At 37.8% G+C, this 17,329-nt stretch overlaps 1 protein-coding gene across 5 annotated transcripts in view; it reads right to left on the bottom strand.

Moving 5' to 3' along the window:
- Positions 1–17,329, bottom strand: part of cdin1 (CDAN1 interacting nuclease 1) — a 152,707-nt gene that overhangs the window by 19,521 nt on the left and 115,857 nt on the right. Inside the window, exons 12-13 of one of the 5 annotated variants that reach the window (XR_009067177.1) lie at positions 8,801–8,915; positions 8,214–8,509 (exon numbers count right to left, since the gene is read on the bottom strand). The exons of 2 other annotated variants lie outside the window; for them this stretch is intronic. Coding sequence is in view for 1 of the 3 variants with exons in the window: in XM_057859797.1 (XP_057715780.1) it covers positions 2,238–2,271 (34 nt within the window). In the remaining 2 variants the exon portion in view is untranslated. Of the gene's footprint in view, positions 1–2,202; positions 2,272–8,213; positions 8,510–8,800; positions 8,916–17,329 lie in introns of those variants that run through there. 2 more of the 5 variants (XR_009067176.1, XM_057859797.1) reach the window with 2 other exon arrangements.

Here is a 17,329-nt window from a genome sequence, read left to right as displayed (position 1 = left end):
CTCCGACCACAACAAAACAAGTAGGAACTAATATTCACATAGGAACTAAGGTTATACAACATAAAATATACAATATAAATGAATACTACATCACATTTGTAAAATATAAACATATAATAAAATAAATAATAGGCCATTTAAATTAAAAAAAATGAAATGAGCTAAAACACCTGTAATTAAATAACAAGAATAATACACACATCCTGCTTACACAATTAAATATATTAATTTTTGTGTGGCGCTTTAACTTGAGAAAATCCACCAATAAAGCTTTTGAAAACCGTTCATAAGAAAAAAATGATTCATTGAGGCATTTTAATTGTAAAATACATGTTAAAATCTTTGTCATTGTGATTGCTTTTCTCTTTAGCACAGGACTTCTTTTTTCTTCTTTCTTTTAGAAAGAAAGCTGACCAATACGTGGGGTCTGAAAGGCAAATTGTTGTTGGATTATCTTTAAATACCCGCTACTTTTTGAGCAGAATTCTAGCTCTGTATCAGGGGGCGCGTTAACCGAATATTTTCCGTCTTTGACCGTTTTTTAAAAACGGTGACGGAAAAAACTGAAGTCCGTCCGTCATTTTGACAGGTTGCAATTCACACCCCAGACCACAGGGTGGCGAGTGAGCATATTAATTAGCTATTGTGTCTCTTAATGCATGACGTCGTTGGCTATTCAGTCAGAATATTGTAGCGTCACCGGGGTCTGGCGGCGGCACCGTGATTGACACATCAACGCGAGGTTCTTATTGGTGCACCCGGTGTGCCAGCGCGTCATCCAATTGGTGGACTAGATTGCCGCCTGTGTATAGACCCCAATCACATAACGTCACAACTCAGCCCCCCCGGACTGGAGCCGCCATTTGTCCGTCAGCTCGTCGTGTTTACACATTACCGCTACGTACATGCCTCCTATTACGGCGTATTTTTCTGCTCGTTAACATTAATAATCAAAATGGTGAGGGCGTGTGTGGCGGTTGGTTGCAGTAACAGAGAAGATAGACGGAGAGACTTGAAGTTCTACCGTATTCTGAGAGACCCGAAGTGGAGAGCGAGATGGACTGCTGTAATTCGACAAGAAATCTGGGCACCAAACGATCACCACCGACTATGTAGTAGTCATTTTATATCTGGTAAGATGCATTTAATATATATTTAGAAGATTTTGGGCTGACAACCACAATTAAGATCATTGTGTGACGTTGGTGATTGGGGTCTATATAGTTGCCTCTTTTTCTTTGGGGGTGGAGTTGTTGTTTTGTTGGTGGTGTTGGCGGTAAGCAGAGTAAAAAGAGGGAGAAAAATACCACAACTTCCGTGTCTAATTTTTCGCCGCCAAGGAAGCGTTACAACATTAATTAAAAATAAATGAAAACTAAATACTATTGAATATGTCATCATTATCATTTAAAAAATTTAAGTGACGGGTAAAAATAGATTATGACCGGATTTTTATGACCCTGTCAGTCAAAATGACAGACAACGAAAATGTCTAGCGCAACCTCCCAGTGTTTTAATACTCGAGACCCCACTTGGTCTCAACTCCCAAAAGTTCCCAAGAGTTCTGGTCTTATTGTTGTTTGTCTGCCAGATGATGTATGATTTTTTTTGGTCTTTAGTAAAATCTCAAATGAAAATTTGTCATGATAAAGCAGGTGTGAATGTTTGTTGTGGAGGGCCTGCTGGCCTCTTAGTCCACAACTAAGACCTCCTGTCCCAAAATTAGAGTGTGGCCTCTAACGTGTCCCTGGGAGAGAAAGAGAAAAAAAGAGGCCTGGCTTTCATCCAAGTCAGCACCTTTGGAAGTGCAGTCGTGTTACCGCCACTAAATCAACATGTCAGCACCCGGCCTAGTAAACTTCTTCACCCAGACTCCACTGCTTGCAGCTACTCCACACACCTAATGAAGTGGTGTGAATGCCCATCTGTCTGTGGGAGGGACATGCAAAGGAGGATGAAGAAATACATACATTTCATGTTTTTATTTGAATGGCAGACCGATGCAAAACAAACTGGCTATTAGTGGGTTACGCCACCCGGGGCAGGCAACCTTGGCCTCTGATTCCGAACTGTCCCGGTTTGAGGGGCAAGATTGGGGATGGACACGGCCTGAGTGGAGGGGTGAGGGGTGCGTGGAAATCTGTGTGCTTACTCTGCACTCTGTTTACATTCCCGAGGGTAATTTTAGCCCCGGGGGGTGGAGAAGCGAAGGGGGTGCAACATGTCGTTGGGGCTTGTCAGTAGATGGTCCACCCAGTGCAATAGCGGTACCTGAACATGTGGGTGGTACATTAAAAACAAACAAACAAACAAAACCTGTTACAGATTTTTTTACATGTAACCGAATTAATTCATAAAATTTTAAAGCCACTAAAGTCAAATTTAGTACATCATTAAGAATCACTAGGAGCGGGCCTAGGCCTATAACAATATTTAAAGAAAGTTTGTTGTAGGAATTTAATGCATCTGTTGTTTTATCAAGAGATTTTAATAGTTAATTAGAATTAGTGAACAATTTAAGAGAATTTAAGAGGAAAAGTCACTCGAATATTCATGTCTTTCCCCTTTTATAATCTGACAGAAGGTGTGTGGAGACCAGACCAACCACAGCGTTTGTGCAAGGCAGTTCAACCCTTTTGTTTTCACAAAATTTAAGGGTGCAAATCTAATTTTGTTGTAGTTTTAAAAAATTTGCTACGCAAACAAAACAATAATCCCAGCTCAAGAATTGCCTGCTGGGATTTGTCTCTTTATTACTCCCAGCTCTAGAAGTCCCCTCAAAGGCCGCAGAATGTCTGTGTGTTTACAATTTCCAAAGAAGGTGGGGGTAGTGGGGGGGAGGACAGAGCTTATCGAAACTAATTAGGCGAGGGATCGGGATAAAAGTTAAATAGTGGGCTACGTGTAATGAAAGCAGCAGTGCCGGGGACACTGAGGGGTCAGGCCTACACCAAACAGTGCTCCTCAGGCAATCTGGTATTGATTTTCACTCGTTTGGGGATGAAGGTGGATGGTGGTAAAGGGAGGGGGAGTCATGTAGCAAAAGGGAGAGAGTCAAAGACAGACACACGGCTAGAGTCTAAGAGCCTTATGAGTTGTCAACTTGACAGTTTAACCCTTTTTGGAGAAGAGCAAACAAACCAGGGGATCTCTTGGGCTGACAGTGTTGATCTGTCATAGCGATGACACCGCAAAGCCCCACACAATGCCCAAATAGAAGAGGAAAGACAGCGTGTATTGGTATGGCAAGCATAGGTAAATATATGCAAAAGCACATTCTTTGAGCCTAATAAAATAAAGAGTCTGCAACACTTGACACAATGCTAACACTTAGGATTTGATATTGATTTCTCTTTTGGTATCAGTACATGTTATCTAATGTGTTTAAATTGAAATATATATCTACTTACTTTATTTTACTTACTAGTTATTTTGCAAATATGTCTTGGGCCTATCATTGTCCGGCCATTAGCAGGGTTAAACTGGCGAAGTTAAGACTCACAGGTAAGCTTTGTTTTTATTTTTCTCAATGTTATAATTGATGAATTATGGTTTCTTGCAAGACATTATTGCTTATTTTTTCCTGCATCCTTTATATACAGTAGTGTCTTTCGACCTCAAATAACACTTAAAATATTGTACCTTTAGATAAAGGTAAAGTACTAAAATTACCGTAATTTCCCGAATATAACGCGCACTTTTTCCCCCCAAAAATCAACTTGCAAAATCATGGTGCGCATTATACACGGGTACAAGGATGGAGACAGAAATATATTAGGGCTGTCAAACGATTAAAATTTTTAATCGAGTTAATTCCAGCTTAAAAAAATAATTAATCGTAATTAATCGCAATTCAAACCATCTATAAAATATGCCATATTTTTCTGTAAATTATTGTTGGAATGGAAAGATAAGACACAAGATGGATATATACATTCAACATACGGTACATAAATACTGTATTTGTTTATTATAACAATAAATCAACAAGATGGCATTAACATTATTAACATTCTGTTAAAGCGATCCATGGATAGAAATACTTGTAGTTCTTAAAAGATAAATGTTAGTAAAAGTTATAGAAATGTTATATTAAAACCCCTCTTAATGTTTTCGTTTTAATAACATTTGTAAAATTTTCAACCAAAAATTAAACTAGTAGCCCGGCATTGTTGATGTCAATAATTACGTACACAATGCTCATGGGTGCTGATGCCTATAAAATCAGTCGAACCCAAGCGCCAGCAGAGGGCGGCAAAACTCCATAAAACACAATTAACAAGTGGGCATTTCACTGTACTGTCATTTAAATCTGTCTGAGCGGGGCATGTGTGCTAATTGCGTCAAATTTTTTAACGTGATTAATTTAAAAAATTAATTACCGCCCGTTAACGTGATAATTTTGACAGCCCTAAAATATATATATATACATTATTTACACTGTATATAAAGACCGATTTAAAAAAAAAATTTTATTGACAAGGCCATGTTGTGTTGAACAAAACGTATGTACCGATCCGTTGCCGACCATTACGGTACATGACGTCACCATTTTGTTTCCGTAATACTTCACTCTGATTGGTCGAATGATTTCGTCTGTGTTAAATTCTGCTTTTTTCACTCTTCAGCACAGAATTTAGTTTCTTGAACTCATCTGAGTCAACATTTATTGCAACTCATCAACTCGGACCATAACAAACGCAACGCAACACAACACAGACTTCCTGTGTCCGTCAACTAGATCTGTCCATCGGGAAACTCAAACCCAAATAACAATAGTTCCTCTTGTTACAGTAGCGACGCGCTCGTTCCGATTTCCGAATTCGGTCCTCACTTTTATTTTACCGTATCAATCCATGGAAGAAACATTTATTCATCATGATGAAACGATCAAGTTATACAGCAGCCTTTAAAAGAAAAGTCACATGTGTTTTGTTTTCTCCAGGATTTTGGTAAGTTGGAGAGGTTTTCAGATCATATTATTATCGTGCATATTGTCAGTTTACGGTAATGTTTTGAACTACCAATGTGCTATGCTTGTGCTGTGTTTCACCAGTCAGTAAAATGACATTCCTGTATCTGTACACGATTCTCTGTTTTCTTGTATTCTTCTATTTATTGGTGCTGCGTGTTATACACAGGTACGATAATTTCCCCTAGATTTTACAAGTAAATTTGGGGTGCGCGTTATAACACGGGTGCGCCTTATATTCGGGAAATTACGGTATGTTAAAACTGGATGCTTTTCCAGGAATTTCCACTCCAGGTCTTTATTTCACAATCAAACCGATTCACATTTTGGCTAAAAACTTTCAGAATTGATTTCAAGCCACAAAATTATTTCGGATTCAGATTTAAAAAAAAAAAAAAAAAAAAAAACCTTCAATTGAATCGGCAACCACAAATCACGATACGAATGATTTGTTCAAACAAATAATTGCAACACTACTTGATGTACGGTTGGGGGGGTTCATCTATAGATGGCACCAGAAAACTTTATAAAAACCATCAATCCATATTGATTTCCATTGGGAGGACAATACCGAATCAGTTGATGGCATACTTCCAAAGAACTGCACAGACGAATAACTAAGTTCAACAATACATAGGCTGTAGTTGTCTTTTTGCTTGCATTTTCTGTGCTTGCATATTATGAGGAAAAACCAAATGTTTTGACTACACAGAACAATACTGCTGAGTGTAATTTTTTTAAATGAAAGTTTAAAAACACATGTTGGTGTTCTGATGCTATTTTTCTGAATGAATTTTATTCATTTCAAAGAGGAAGTATTATACTGTATGTTAGATAAATAGTATATAGAGAGAATGTAGACTATCTATCTATCTATCTATCTAGACATGTAGACTGACAAAAATACAATATACGGTAATTCAAATACAGTGGTGCCTCTGCATATGAAGTTAATTTGTTCAAGGACCTTGTTTGTGAGTCAAAATGGGCGTCTGTCGAGCAGGATTTTCCCATAAGACCATATTATAATTCCATTAATTCGTTCCACAGCCCGAAAACCTACACTAAATCCTTAATAAATACTGCTGGTACTATTGCAAACAGCAGTGGTCTCCAAACTATTCCACATAGGGCCACAGTGGGTGCAGGATTTCACTCCAACAAAACAAGACTATGCCTTTTCACCAACCTGGTGTTTTATAAGTGTAATCAGTTGATTGTAGTCAGGTGCTGCTTGTTTTACTAGAAACCACATTGATTAAAAGGTCTGTGCTTGATCGGTATGAGCAAAAACCAGGACCCACAGCGGCCCTCAAGGACCGGTTTGGAGACCCCTGGCAAATAGCAATTACACAGATCAAAACATATAAATTCTGAATAAAAATCTGAATAATAACATAATAATAATAATAATACACATGCAACAATGTAACAAATTGGGTTCTAATTTGGCAGATTTGTTTTGTGTGATGTACCTGAACTCACCGCCTGGCTGACGACAGAGTGAGAGAGAGTGCATTACAGTTTTACTTTGACTTTTCATGTTTGTTGTTGGGTGTCAGCTGCGGTGGACAGTAGGCGTGTTGTCTTGCACAAGTTCTGAAATGATTAAAAACCTGACCAAGTTGGCGAGTTCTTTGGCGATGTTACAATAATAATTAGGGTTGTTCCGATCATGTTTTTTTGCTCCCGATCCGATCCCGATCGTTTTAGTTTGAGTATCTGCTGATCCCGATATTTCCCGATTAGATTGCTTTTTTTTGCTCCCGATTCAATTCCAATCATTCCCGATAATTTTTCTCGATCATATACATTTTGGCAATGCATTAAGAAAAAAATGAATAAAACTCGGACGAATATATACATTCAACATACAGTACGTACATACAAGTACTGTATTTGTTTATTATGACAATAAATCCTCAAGATGGCATTTACATTATAAACATTCTTTCTGTGAGAGGGATCCACGGATAGAAAGACTTGTGACTTTGTATATTGTGACTAAATATTGCCATCTAGTGTATTTGTTGAGCTTTCAGTAAATGATACTGTGGCCATGCCCAAATGCATGATGGGTGGATGTAACACGCCTTTAGCAACCATGACTGTGCGTAGTGCTACCAATTTATATATCTTCTCTGCGTTGGGAAATAACATAAGGTGTTAAGAAAAAGATCAATTGCTACCTTGCTTCCCCACATTGCTTCCCATGATATTACTAATCGAGGGAGGGAGAGGGATTGTAAGGCTTTAGCCAATTAAAAAAAGGCTCCAAAGGCTGCCAAAAGCCATTCTACTCATTTTACGCTGCCTTTTATCTCTCTGTGTAGGTAAAACGGAGCCATTACAGATTGAGCGCGACAATGCCTGAGTGGGTTGTGCAGCGCATGCATTAATTGCGTTTTAACGTGATACATTCTTAAAAAGAATTAATTACCGCCGTTATAGGGATAAATTTGATAATCCTACCTTAAGCCTAAACTTAAGACTCTGGATGAGTGTAACATATTATGTCTGTAACGTTAAATACAATTAGAAAACGATTTAATTAAAAAAAAAAATATATATATGAAAAAAAGGCATGGCCGATATTTTTTTGCCGATTCCGATACTTTGAAAATGACGTGATTGGACCCGATCGATCGGGACATCGCTAATAATAATAACTGTCGTTAACGTTAACTTATAAAGAATGGCGAACGGAGGTCGGAAGACGACCGCAGAGATCGTAGACCATGTACTATGTATTCTCGAGCCAGTTCACGGACACGCAAACTACGCTCATATTTTTCCATAATTTCCATCTTCATTTGAATGGTAAGCATCACCTTTTCCCTTTTTGGACCACCTGGACTAACATTCTTGGAACCTATGTTGCTTTCTCTCACAAGAAAATCCACAGTGTGTCAGTCTTGCGGGAAGACAAAGAAACTGCGACACTGTCATTAGTCGTCGTATTTCGAGTATGTCGTATGTAGAAACAAACGGCGAGTCAAATTTTACGTCGGATGTCGAAAAGATCGTGTATCAAAGCGATCGTATGTCGAGGTACCACAAAAGAAATACTTAAATGCATTTAATTAAAAAAAAAATCAGACACAACAAACTGAAAAAAAAATTGTGACACGACAAAGTAAAAAAGATTGAATTTGACAAGAACATTTTCAGTAAACTTTTAAGAAATTTCCTATAATTGAATGGAGGTCTGGTCAGACGCGCACACATGTCAATGCCCTAAACTCAATCTGTGAGGCAGTCACTTCAAACCCCTTCCCTTCCATGTTCTTAAACACCACTTTTCCTTACTAGGACTCTCACTGCGTTGTCAGATGGCCATAAGGTAGTCCATTAGCTGTGCTGAGCATGGACACCACAACTCAATGCAATACTTAAAAAACAACCACACACCCAAAAGGCTGTTCACGTCAAAATTAGAGTGGTCCTTATTGTCCCCATTACAGCCCGGGAACGCTCCAACGTGACGGCTGCTACAGGGTCCCTCACTTGTCAGGAGTTGTCAGACAGATAGCGAGTCTGGACACACACACAGTTGACAGGTAATCTGAATGTCTTCAATTAGCCCAATTAGGGCTGTCATAAACAATTCGATAAGTGCTCGAGCAATACAAACAGATAAACACACGCACAAATGCACAGGCGTACACACCGCGGGGTCTATAGGGTATTAATGAGAAGGGTAATGGGTATATCAGCAGACGCTTGACTTGTCTTTTGTTTCAAGAAGCTGTGGCATGTGTGTGTGTGGTTCCCATCTAGAGGGCCCCTCCCTTGTGTTGCTCTCAGCTGTGCACTGCTGGCTGTTACCTGGTCACTTCAAATTGCGCCATCTCCTTTCATTAGCACATTGCCGGCTGAGAATCTGAAAGGCCGTGACAAAATTCATTTGAGACGAGTGGGAGCAGATTGCCTGAAGCAGGTGCTATAAGGGAGATAAAACAAAAGCAGCACCTCAGTGTGTGTGCCACTGTACGCGTGTGCCGTGTTTTCAGCTGGTGTGTGTGTGGGTTTGTGGGTGGTGGACGCTTTTTCCTGGTCTTCACATTCGGTTCTTGTCCTCGCTATGGTAAATGGGTAATGACACATAAGTGCTTTTGGGGGTCGGAAAAAAGAGAAAGAAAGGGATCGGCCCAGTGCACACTTTTACAAAGCTGTGGTGAAATCTAAATATTGTTTCTAGCGTGACTAAACAGGGCAACGCCTTAACAGCGAGAGGACGTGTGACACCACTAACATTGTTTGATTTGGTCTCCCCTTCATATTATCTTATCGCAGTGCAAAGGTGACACCCAATCAGCTTTTGTGCTCAGATTGTTCCATCGACACACATTTCTTTAGGCACCAAATGGCTGACACGTTTTGGCACGAGCTAATCTTGAAAAGAACAATTTTACAAACACGAGACCCAAGCGGGCTTCGCATCAATATTTGAACAAGGACCCAGCGTCTACGCCGCCGATATTTCATATCCAATGGTTCTAAAATGGCGCTACATCAAGCAGTGCTGACATTTTCAGTTCAGTCTTTAGAAGTTTCATTGGGCATTCAAAGCAACCTTGGACTAATTTTTGGATGTCATCCTTATTTCATGTGGTACAGTGTCGAGGCACCAACATCAAACACGATACTATCAATTTCCAATAGCCAAATATGTGCTCAATTAATGAGTTTTACTTTTTAATGTGACGTAAAGCTCAATAATTTGAGTTAAACTTTAGGAAGACAAGACAATGTCAGAAGAGTAGAGACTAGGGTTGTTCCGATCATGTTCTTTTGCTCCCAATCCGATCGTTTTAGTTTGAGTATCTGCCGATCCCGATATTTCCAGATCCGATTGCTTTTTTTTTTTTCTCCCGGTTCAATTCCAATCATTCCCGATCATTTTTCCCGATCATATAAATTTTGGCAATGCATTAAGAAAAAAATGAATAAAACTCGGCCGAATATATACATTCAACATACAGTACATAAGTACTGTATTTGTTTATTATGACAATAAATCCTCAAGATGGCATTTACATTATTAACATTCTTTCTGTGAGAGGGATCCACGGATAGAAAGACTTGTAATTCTTAAAGGATAAATGTGACTTTGTATATTGTGACTAAATATTGCCATCTAGTGTATTTGTTGAGCTTTCAGTAAATGATACTGCAGCCATTCAACCCAAATGCATGATGGGAAGTGCAACCATGACTGTGCTTAGTGCTACCAATTGGTATATATATATATGTATATATATTGGGTAATAACTTTGGGTGTTAAGAAAAAGATCAATTGCTACCTTGCTTCCCCACATTGCTTCCCATGATATATTGTAGGGAGAGGGATTGTAAGGCGTTAGCCAATTAAAATAAGGCTCCAAAGGCTGCCAAAATTCACTCTACTCATTTTACACTGCCTTTTATCTCTCTATAAAGGTAAAACGGCGCCATTACAGATTGAGCGCGACAATGCGTGGGTGGGTCGTGCAGCGCATGCATTAAGTGCGTTAAATATTTTAACGCTATAAATTTTTTAAAAAAATTATTACCGCCGTTATCGGGATAAATTTGATAACCCTACCTTAGGCCTAAACTAAAGCCTCTGGATGAGTGTAACATATTATGTTTGTAACGTTAAATACAATTAGAAAACGATTAAATTAAAAAAAATATACGTATATATATTAAAAAAAGGCTGATATTTTTTTGCCAATTCCGATACTTTGAAAATGACATGATCGGACACGATCCATCCCGATCGATCTGGACATCTCTAATTATTACCATAAATATTGTCAGTTTATGGTAATGTTTTGAACTACCAATATGCTGCTTGTGCTGTGTTTCACCATTCAGTAAAATCACAGTAACATCAGTAAAATCAGTAACATCTCTAGTAGAGACTATTGTATTATTAACATGAAATACTCTCAGCCAAGAGAAATGAAAACGAGTTTTAAACGCTTTCAGAGACCTTAAGAATTTCACAAATCATGCTTTATTACACCATGTTTTAGTTTTTTTTAGTTCATTGATAGATTAACATAATGTATTCAATATTTTACCCTTTTGAGGTATCATAAACATGTTTTTCTGCTAATGTATTTATGAGGAGTGGGATCCTCTTGGTACCACACGATACGATATGATTTGCGATACAAAGCTCACGATAACGATGATCTGACGATATGGTGATTAGAGGTGGGAATCTTTGGGAACCTAACGATTCGATTACGATTTAGAGGCTACGATTCGATGATAAATTGATTATTGATTAGCCCCCCCCCATTAGCTGCTTTTAATGTTTTGTACATTAGTCACAAAAACTGTAAAAAAAAAAAAAAAGCCTCGCAGGCTTAAATAAATAAATTAACATTCAATTAATTTAAGGTTGTGAACCAACCGTTAAAGTTGTTAAAATTGCTCTCGTTATTTCATAATTTCCCTTTTGTCTACTTTCGACATGTGAAAGTTTTAAAACTATTTTAAAGATAGATTCAAGTCGATATTTTACCCATTTAGGAGTATTTTAGATAAAAAGTCAATTAGGCTCGCTTGGAAGGTTCGCTACAACAGCCTTGTAGGGAAGTCTACTGCTTTAAGATGGCGGCCGTTTACTAACGCCTGCATCTAGCTTTTTGTACATATGCTGCTAACGCCACCGAGTCTTTTATGCATCTAGTCCTATATAAATATGATATCTACCGTACCATTATGTGGACGTACTTTGTAGCAGCTGTCTGCAGCAGTCAGGTATGTTGTTGTTTTTTTATCTCGCGGCATGAGTTGAGCTAGAGCCGTGAGTTGAGCATTGGCATTACCCGAGGGGCCGGGTAATGACAAGCATGATGTTTAGCTACTCTCGCTCCGTTCCTCATTGCGTCCCGAAGAGTGTGTTTCACTTCCGCTTTACTTGAGGTATTTCAATAATCGGAATTTGGATGTTTGTGAATCGTTCTCAAATCTTTCACGGCCGAGTTGCGAATAATCTAAGAATCGGAAATTTCGCACACCTCTAATGGCGATACAACGATTATCGATACATTGGTCAGGAAATCATTCTAGGATATTTTACAAACAACTAATTAACAGAAAAACAAGCGTCTAGTGTGAATTGGAATGAGTTTATCACTAGTAGACATTCAATCCATTTGAACTGGGAGGGTGGCAGCGAATGAACATTCGTTCATTCGCTGCCATCCCTCCCACTTCAAACGGATTGGACGTCTATGGCTGTCAGTAGCAGTCAATGCCAAGCAATTAGGTAATTTTGGGCCATTTAAGGTCTCACTGGAACAGCACCAAACAAAAGTTCCAGCATCATCACCTTTTCCAATGCTGATGCTGGAACATTTGTTTGGTGCCGTTCCAGTGAGATTTACAAAGATGATTGCCTAGAGCAGACATCAAAATTCCCCCAGTCCTTGATGATATGGGACTGCATGTCAGGCAAAGGCACTGTGGTTAAATCTTCAATAAATGCACAAGTTTACATTGAAATTTTTGACATTTTAGATTTCCTATCCCTTCAATTGAAAATATGTTTGTCATTTTCCAAGATGACAATGCATCATGCCACAGAGCTCTAGACTCATCCAGTCAATGTCATGGCCTGCAAATAGCCCAGATCCCAACCCTAATGATAACCTGTGGTAGAAATTGAAAAAAATGGTCTACAGCAGGGCTCTGACCTGCATGGATCATCTGGCAACTGCAATCAAAGAAAGTTGGCATCAAATTGATGAAGAATAATCATCAAGTCCATGCCTCAGCAACTGCAAGCTGTCACAAAGGCCAGAGGTGGTGCTAGAGATGTGTTTTGATTGTTATTTCTTTGTTTGTTTCTCATGATTCCATATTTTTTTCCTCAGAGTGGAGTGATTCCATATATATTTCCTTGCACTTGCTCTATAAAATTAACATTTACTGACCACCACAATATTTCTTATGCATTTCTTTTAGTGTTCCTGAATGCTAAAGAGATGCACTTTTGAACTAATTCATTATTTTTTCTAGGTTTTTATCTGTTCTACATGATAAAATGTCTGAGTGAGTGCTTGTCGGAGATAGGTGATTGCATACTTTTTGCTAGTGGTTGCATTATGGTGGAAGATTTTGATAACAACATTGACATCTTTTTAAAACGATATCTTGATTCTTGGCAGGAGCATAAAGATAACCTTTTGGGATCCAAAGTTTCACGATATATCACCATTTCGATATTTTGTCACACCCCTACTTTTTATTATTGTATTATTGATTCAATCACTTGGTGAAAGGTCAACCTTAAAATTAACTTGCCAATAAGTGCTGTAAGGAAGGAATTGACCTTAAATGACGCCAGCAATGCAACAAAAATATGATAACGTACAAAAAAAAAGAAAGACAAGAAGCATCACTGGGAAGTTGTAATAGGAAATTGCTCTTGGCAACTATTTGTTCAAGCACCAGATTTATTTCGTCTTCATGCCAACCCGACAAGCCCCCATTGGAAAACAGGGCAGGTTCCCCCTAATGAGTAATCTATTTCCAAGCAGTCGTGTCTGGGCATGACAGTTTACTGAGAAGCTTGAAGAACTGGTAATTACCAGTGTTACGGGGCAATTAATGCATATTACACTGCAGCACTCATAGCAGTGACTGTCAGCTCCCCAATAAAAATGAGCACTCTTCAGCTAAAGGGTGACATTAATTGGGCCCTTAATGACTATGCAGAGGAACCAAGCCAAATAGGAACAAAACAGTGGAATCACTTTGACTCCAGCAGAGGGCTGGAAATTGGACTAAAAATGAGATTAATTGCTGTTGAGGGGGGTGTGGCAAGGGGAAGAGGGGGAAAAAAAGAGTTTGGAATTATAGGGTGCAGAAGGAGCAATGGGTGCTCGTACAGATGACAATTCAATTAATTATTCTTTTTACCGTAAGGCTATTCTATTTTGAGCGCTTAGTCTCGATGTCTTTGAATACCTGTGGTATATAATGCTGTTCCACACGAACCAGAGATTTTTCACACACATACCCTCCCGCCGCCCCCATACACGTACAGTATATATTGCCCTATAAATCCTTTTTTTTTTTTTTTAAACCAATTTTCTTTTCGATATTTTTGAAATTCTTTTCAAGTCAAGCCAATCTGCAGAACCCTTATGAAAATGTGATTGAGTGTGCTTTTTGTAACAGACAAGACGTGCCGATTTCAAGGTATACCGTGGTATGAAAGCGTCAAGGTTTCAAAACCGTAAAAAATTCTGTCATACCGTCCCTAAGGTATTAGCTATTTTTTTATGTCCCAAAAAATGCATGGGGAAATCCCTGACTTGCATCTGCAAGGCTCAACCTCTTTCCCACCGGTTGTTGCTCAGTGTCAATGAGTAAGCTGTGCTACACGATGGCTGGGGTAGGTGAAACTCCTGAACCATTTTCCCCATCGAAGAAAACTAAATCGCTGGTATGGGAATACTTCGGCTACAGAAAAGTTATAGATGGCCCCGGCTTAGAAGAGGAGGGCCAACAGTCATGTAAAACATGTTTGCCGAGGGTTGCTGCCGAGGAGGAAATACCATCAATATGATTTCGCACCGCCCAGTTGCTAGTTGCTACAAACATACGGCCACAATATTGCTACGGTAGATATCACTATATGTAGAACTAGATGTGAAATGACAGACGACGGCGGCATTAGAACATGTATAGAGAACTAGATGCGAAATGACAAACTAATTGGCGTTAGTAAGCAGTAGACTTCTCTGGAAGGCTTAGTTGTAGCAAACCTAATTAACTTTTTATCTAAAATGCTCCTAAATTGGCAAAATCTCGACTTGAATCTATCTTTGAATGATGAAACTGTTTTAAAACTTTCACATGTTGAAAGTAAACAGAAGGGAAATTATGGAATAACGGTTACCGGTTGAATCACACCATTAAATTAATTGAATGTAGTTTAAAGTTGCTGATACAGAATGGTGACTTGAGTATTTTATTTACTGTTTTTTACTGTTAACTTGATACTAAAATAGTAGTTTGTTTTAGCCAGAGACAATTTTGAATGATTTTGGAACTAATGTACGAAACATTAAAAGCAGCTAATAGCTGGGGAAGGGAAGGGGTTGGTGCATTAATTATCGTTTTATGATCAAATTGTAGCCACTGAATCGTAATCGTAATCGAATTGTTAGGTGCCCAAAGATTCCCACCTCTAGTAAACACCGTCATGAATGTTTCCCACCAGCTACACCAGTTAACTCCAGCGTGTTTAGTGTGTCCTGCAGTGGTAAAACGTGTTTTTTTCTCTCTGGAAACTGTGTGCTGAAAATTCAGAGTGTGTGTATAATGTAAAAAAGATACGAGTCATACACACGTGCTTTTTATGGAAAATAATTCAATTATTTTTGTTCTGATGGTAAAAATGTTGAGCTGTGGCTGTGGGTTTAGGCTTACCTATAGGACTGCATTTATTTTATTTTTGAATATTTTTTTACTATTATTATTTTTTTAACTTAATATTATACTTATGTTCCAATTTGCTAATATGTGTTGAAAAATAAAAATCTTGTTCAATGGAATTTTTTCCCCCTAGATATCTCAAAGTAACACATTTTAGAGCAATACCGTGATACCGTGAAACCGTGATATTTTGGCATAACGTTATCATACTGTAAGAATATCATACCGGCACATGTCTAAAGCAGACCCATAAGCACTGAGAACACAGCGAATGAAAATGTGCCTATTTTTAAGTGGCTTCATTCATTCATTATTTTTTTACAGGAATTAGGTGCTAAACGCAATACCCTGGCCAACAGTGCAAAATTTCCACAGTTTTTAATTTAATTTAAATGGTAACACTTTACAATAAGGGTCCCCTAATTAACGTTAATGCGTTTTTAGACAATAACTAATGTTTAAGTAACATTACAATAATTAATATAATTGCTTATCTAACATTTATTAATATATTAATTAACATGAGTTCATGCATTAGCTAATGCATTAGTTAATGCATAACCAGACAGTAACTAAAGGTTTGGTAAAATAAAATAAAAAATATAGGCCTATATAGGGTTAGGGTTTCTGGTTAGGCTTTGTTAACGTAGCATTTATAATTTCTTAGTTAAGGGACACATGTGGGTTAATTAAGGTTAAGTAATACTTAACGTTAACTATTACTTAACCTTAATTAACAATTACTGAATGTTTTTTGGACCCTTATTGTAAAGTGTAGCACACGTATCCCTTAACTAAGAAATTATAAATGCTTAAGTTCCCACCTCTTAACCTTTATTAACCATTACTGAATGCTTTTTGGACCCATATTGTAAAGTGTAGCAAACGTGTCCCTTAACTAAGAAATTGTAAATGCTTAAGCTAACAAACCCTTACCCTAAACCCTGACCCTATATAGGCCTATATCTATTTTTAATTTTACCAGACTATTAGTTACTGCCTGGTTATGCAGTAACGAATGCATTAACTAATGCATTAACTCATGTTAATTAATATATTAATAAATGTTAGATAAACAATTATATTAATAATTGTAATGTTACTTAAACATTATTGTCTTAAAATGTATTAAATATTGCATTAACTCATGTTAATTAAAATATTAATACATGTTAGATAAGGGATTAAATGAATTATTGTCATGTTATTTAAACACGAGTTACTGTCTAAAAATGCATTTACTAATGTTAATTAAGGGACCCTTATTGTAAAGTGTTATCATTTAAATTAATTTAAAATGTTTGACCTTTTTCAAAGATGAATAACTAATTTATACAAAATAAATTTGAAGAAATACAGTCAACAGGAACTAAATTAGAAAAAAAAAAAAAAAAAAATGACAGTAATTGTTAAACCCAGGCTCCGGCCTTCCTGTGTGAAGTTTGCATGTTCTTTCCGTGCTTGCGTGGGTTTTCTCTGGGTACTCTAGTTTCCCCTCACATCCTAAAAACATGCATGCTAGGCTGATAAGACACTGTAAATTTTCCTTAGGTATGAGTGTATGCGCGAATGGTTGTTCGTCTCCTTGTGCCCTGCGATTGGCTAGCAACCTATTCAGGGTGTACCCTGCCTGCTGCCCATAGTTAGCTGTGATTGGCTCCAGCATCCCCGTGACCCTCATGAGGACAATGGGAAAATGAATTAAGTGAATGAATAATTGTTAAAAATAAATATTATATTAATTGAAATTTAATCAATATTACAAATTTTAAGTAGGGCTTACAGTGAAAGATTTATTAAAAAGTCACGATGAAGGTAGCTTTGAGTAAAAGTAAAAAATTCATCCCCTAGAAAAGTTTATGAACCAAGGATTTGCCAGAGATGTGAAATTCCAATTAGTGGTTTTAA

This window comes from Corythoichthys intestinalis, chromosome 15 (assembly GCF_030265065.1).
Source record: "Corythoichthys intestinalis isolate RoL2023-P3 chromosome 15, ASM3026506v1, whole genome shotgun sequence".
NCBI classification, from domain to species: domain Eukaryota; kingdom Metazoa; phylum Chordata; class Actinopteri; order Syngnathiformes; family Syngnathidae; genus Corythoichthys; species Corythoichthys intestinalis.
The sequence above is the reverse complement of the archived record's forward strand: the minus strand, read 5'-3'. Positions and strand labels throughout refer to the sequence as shown.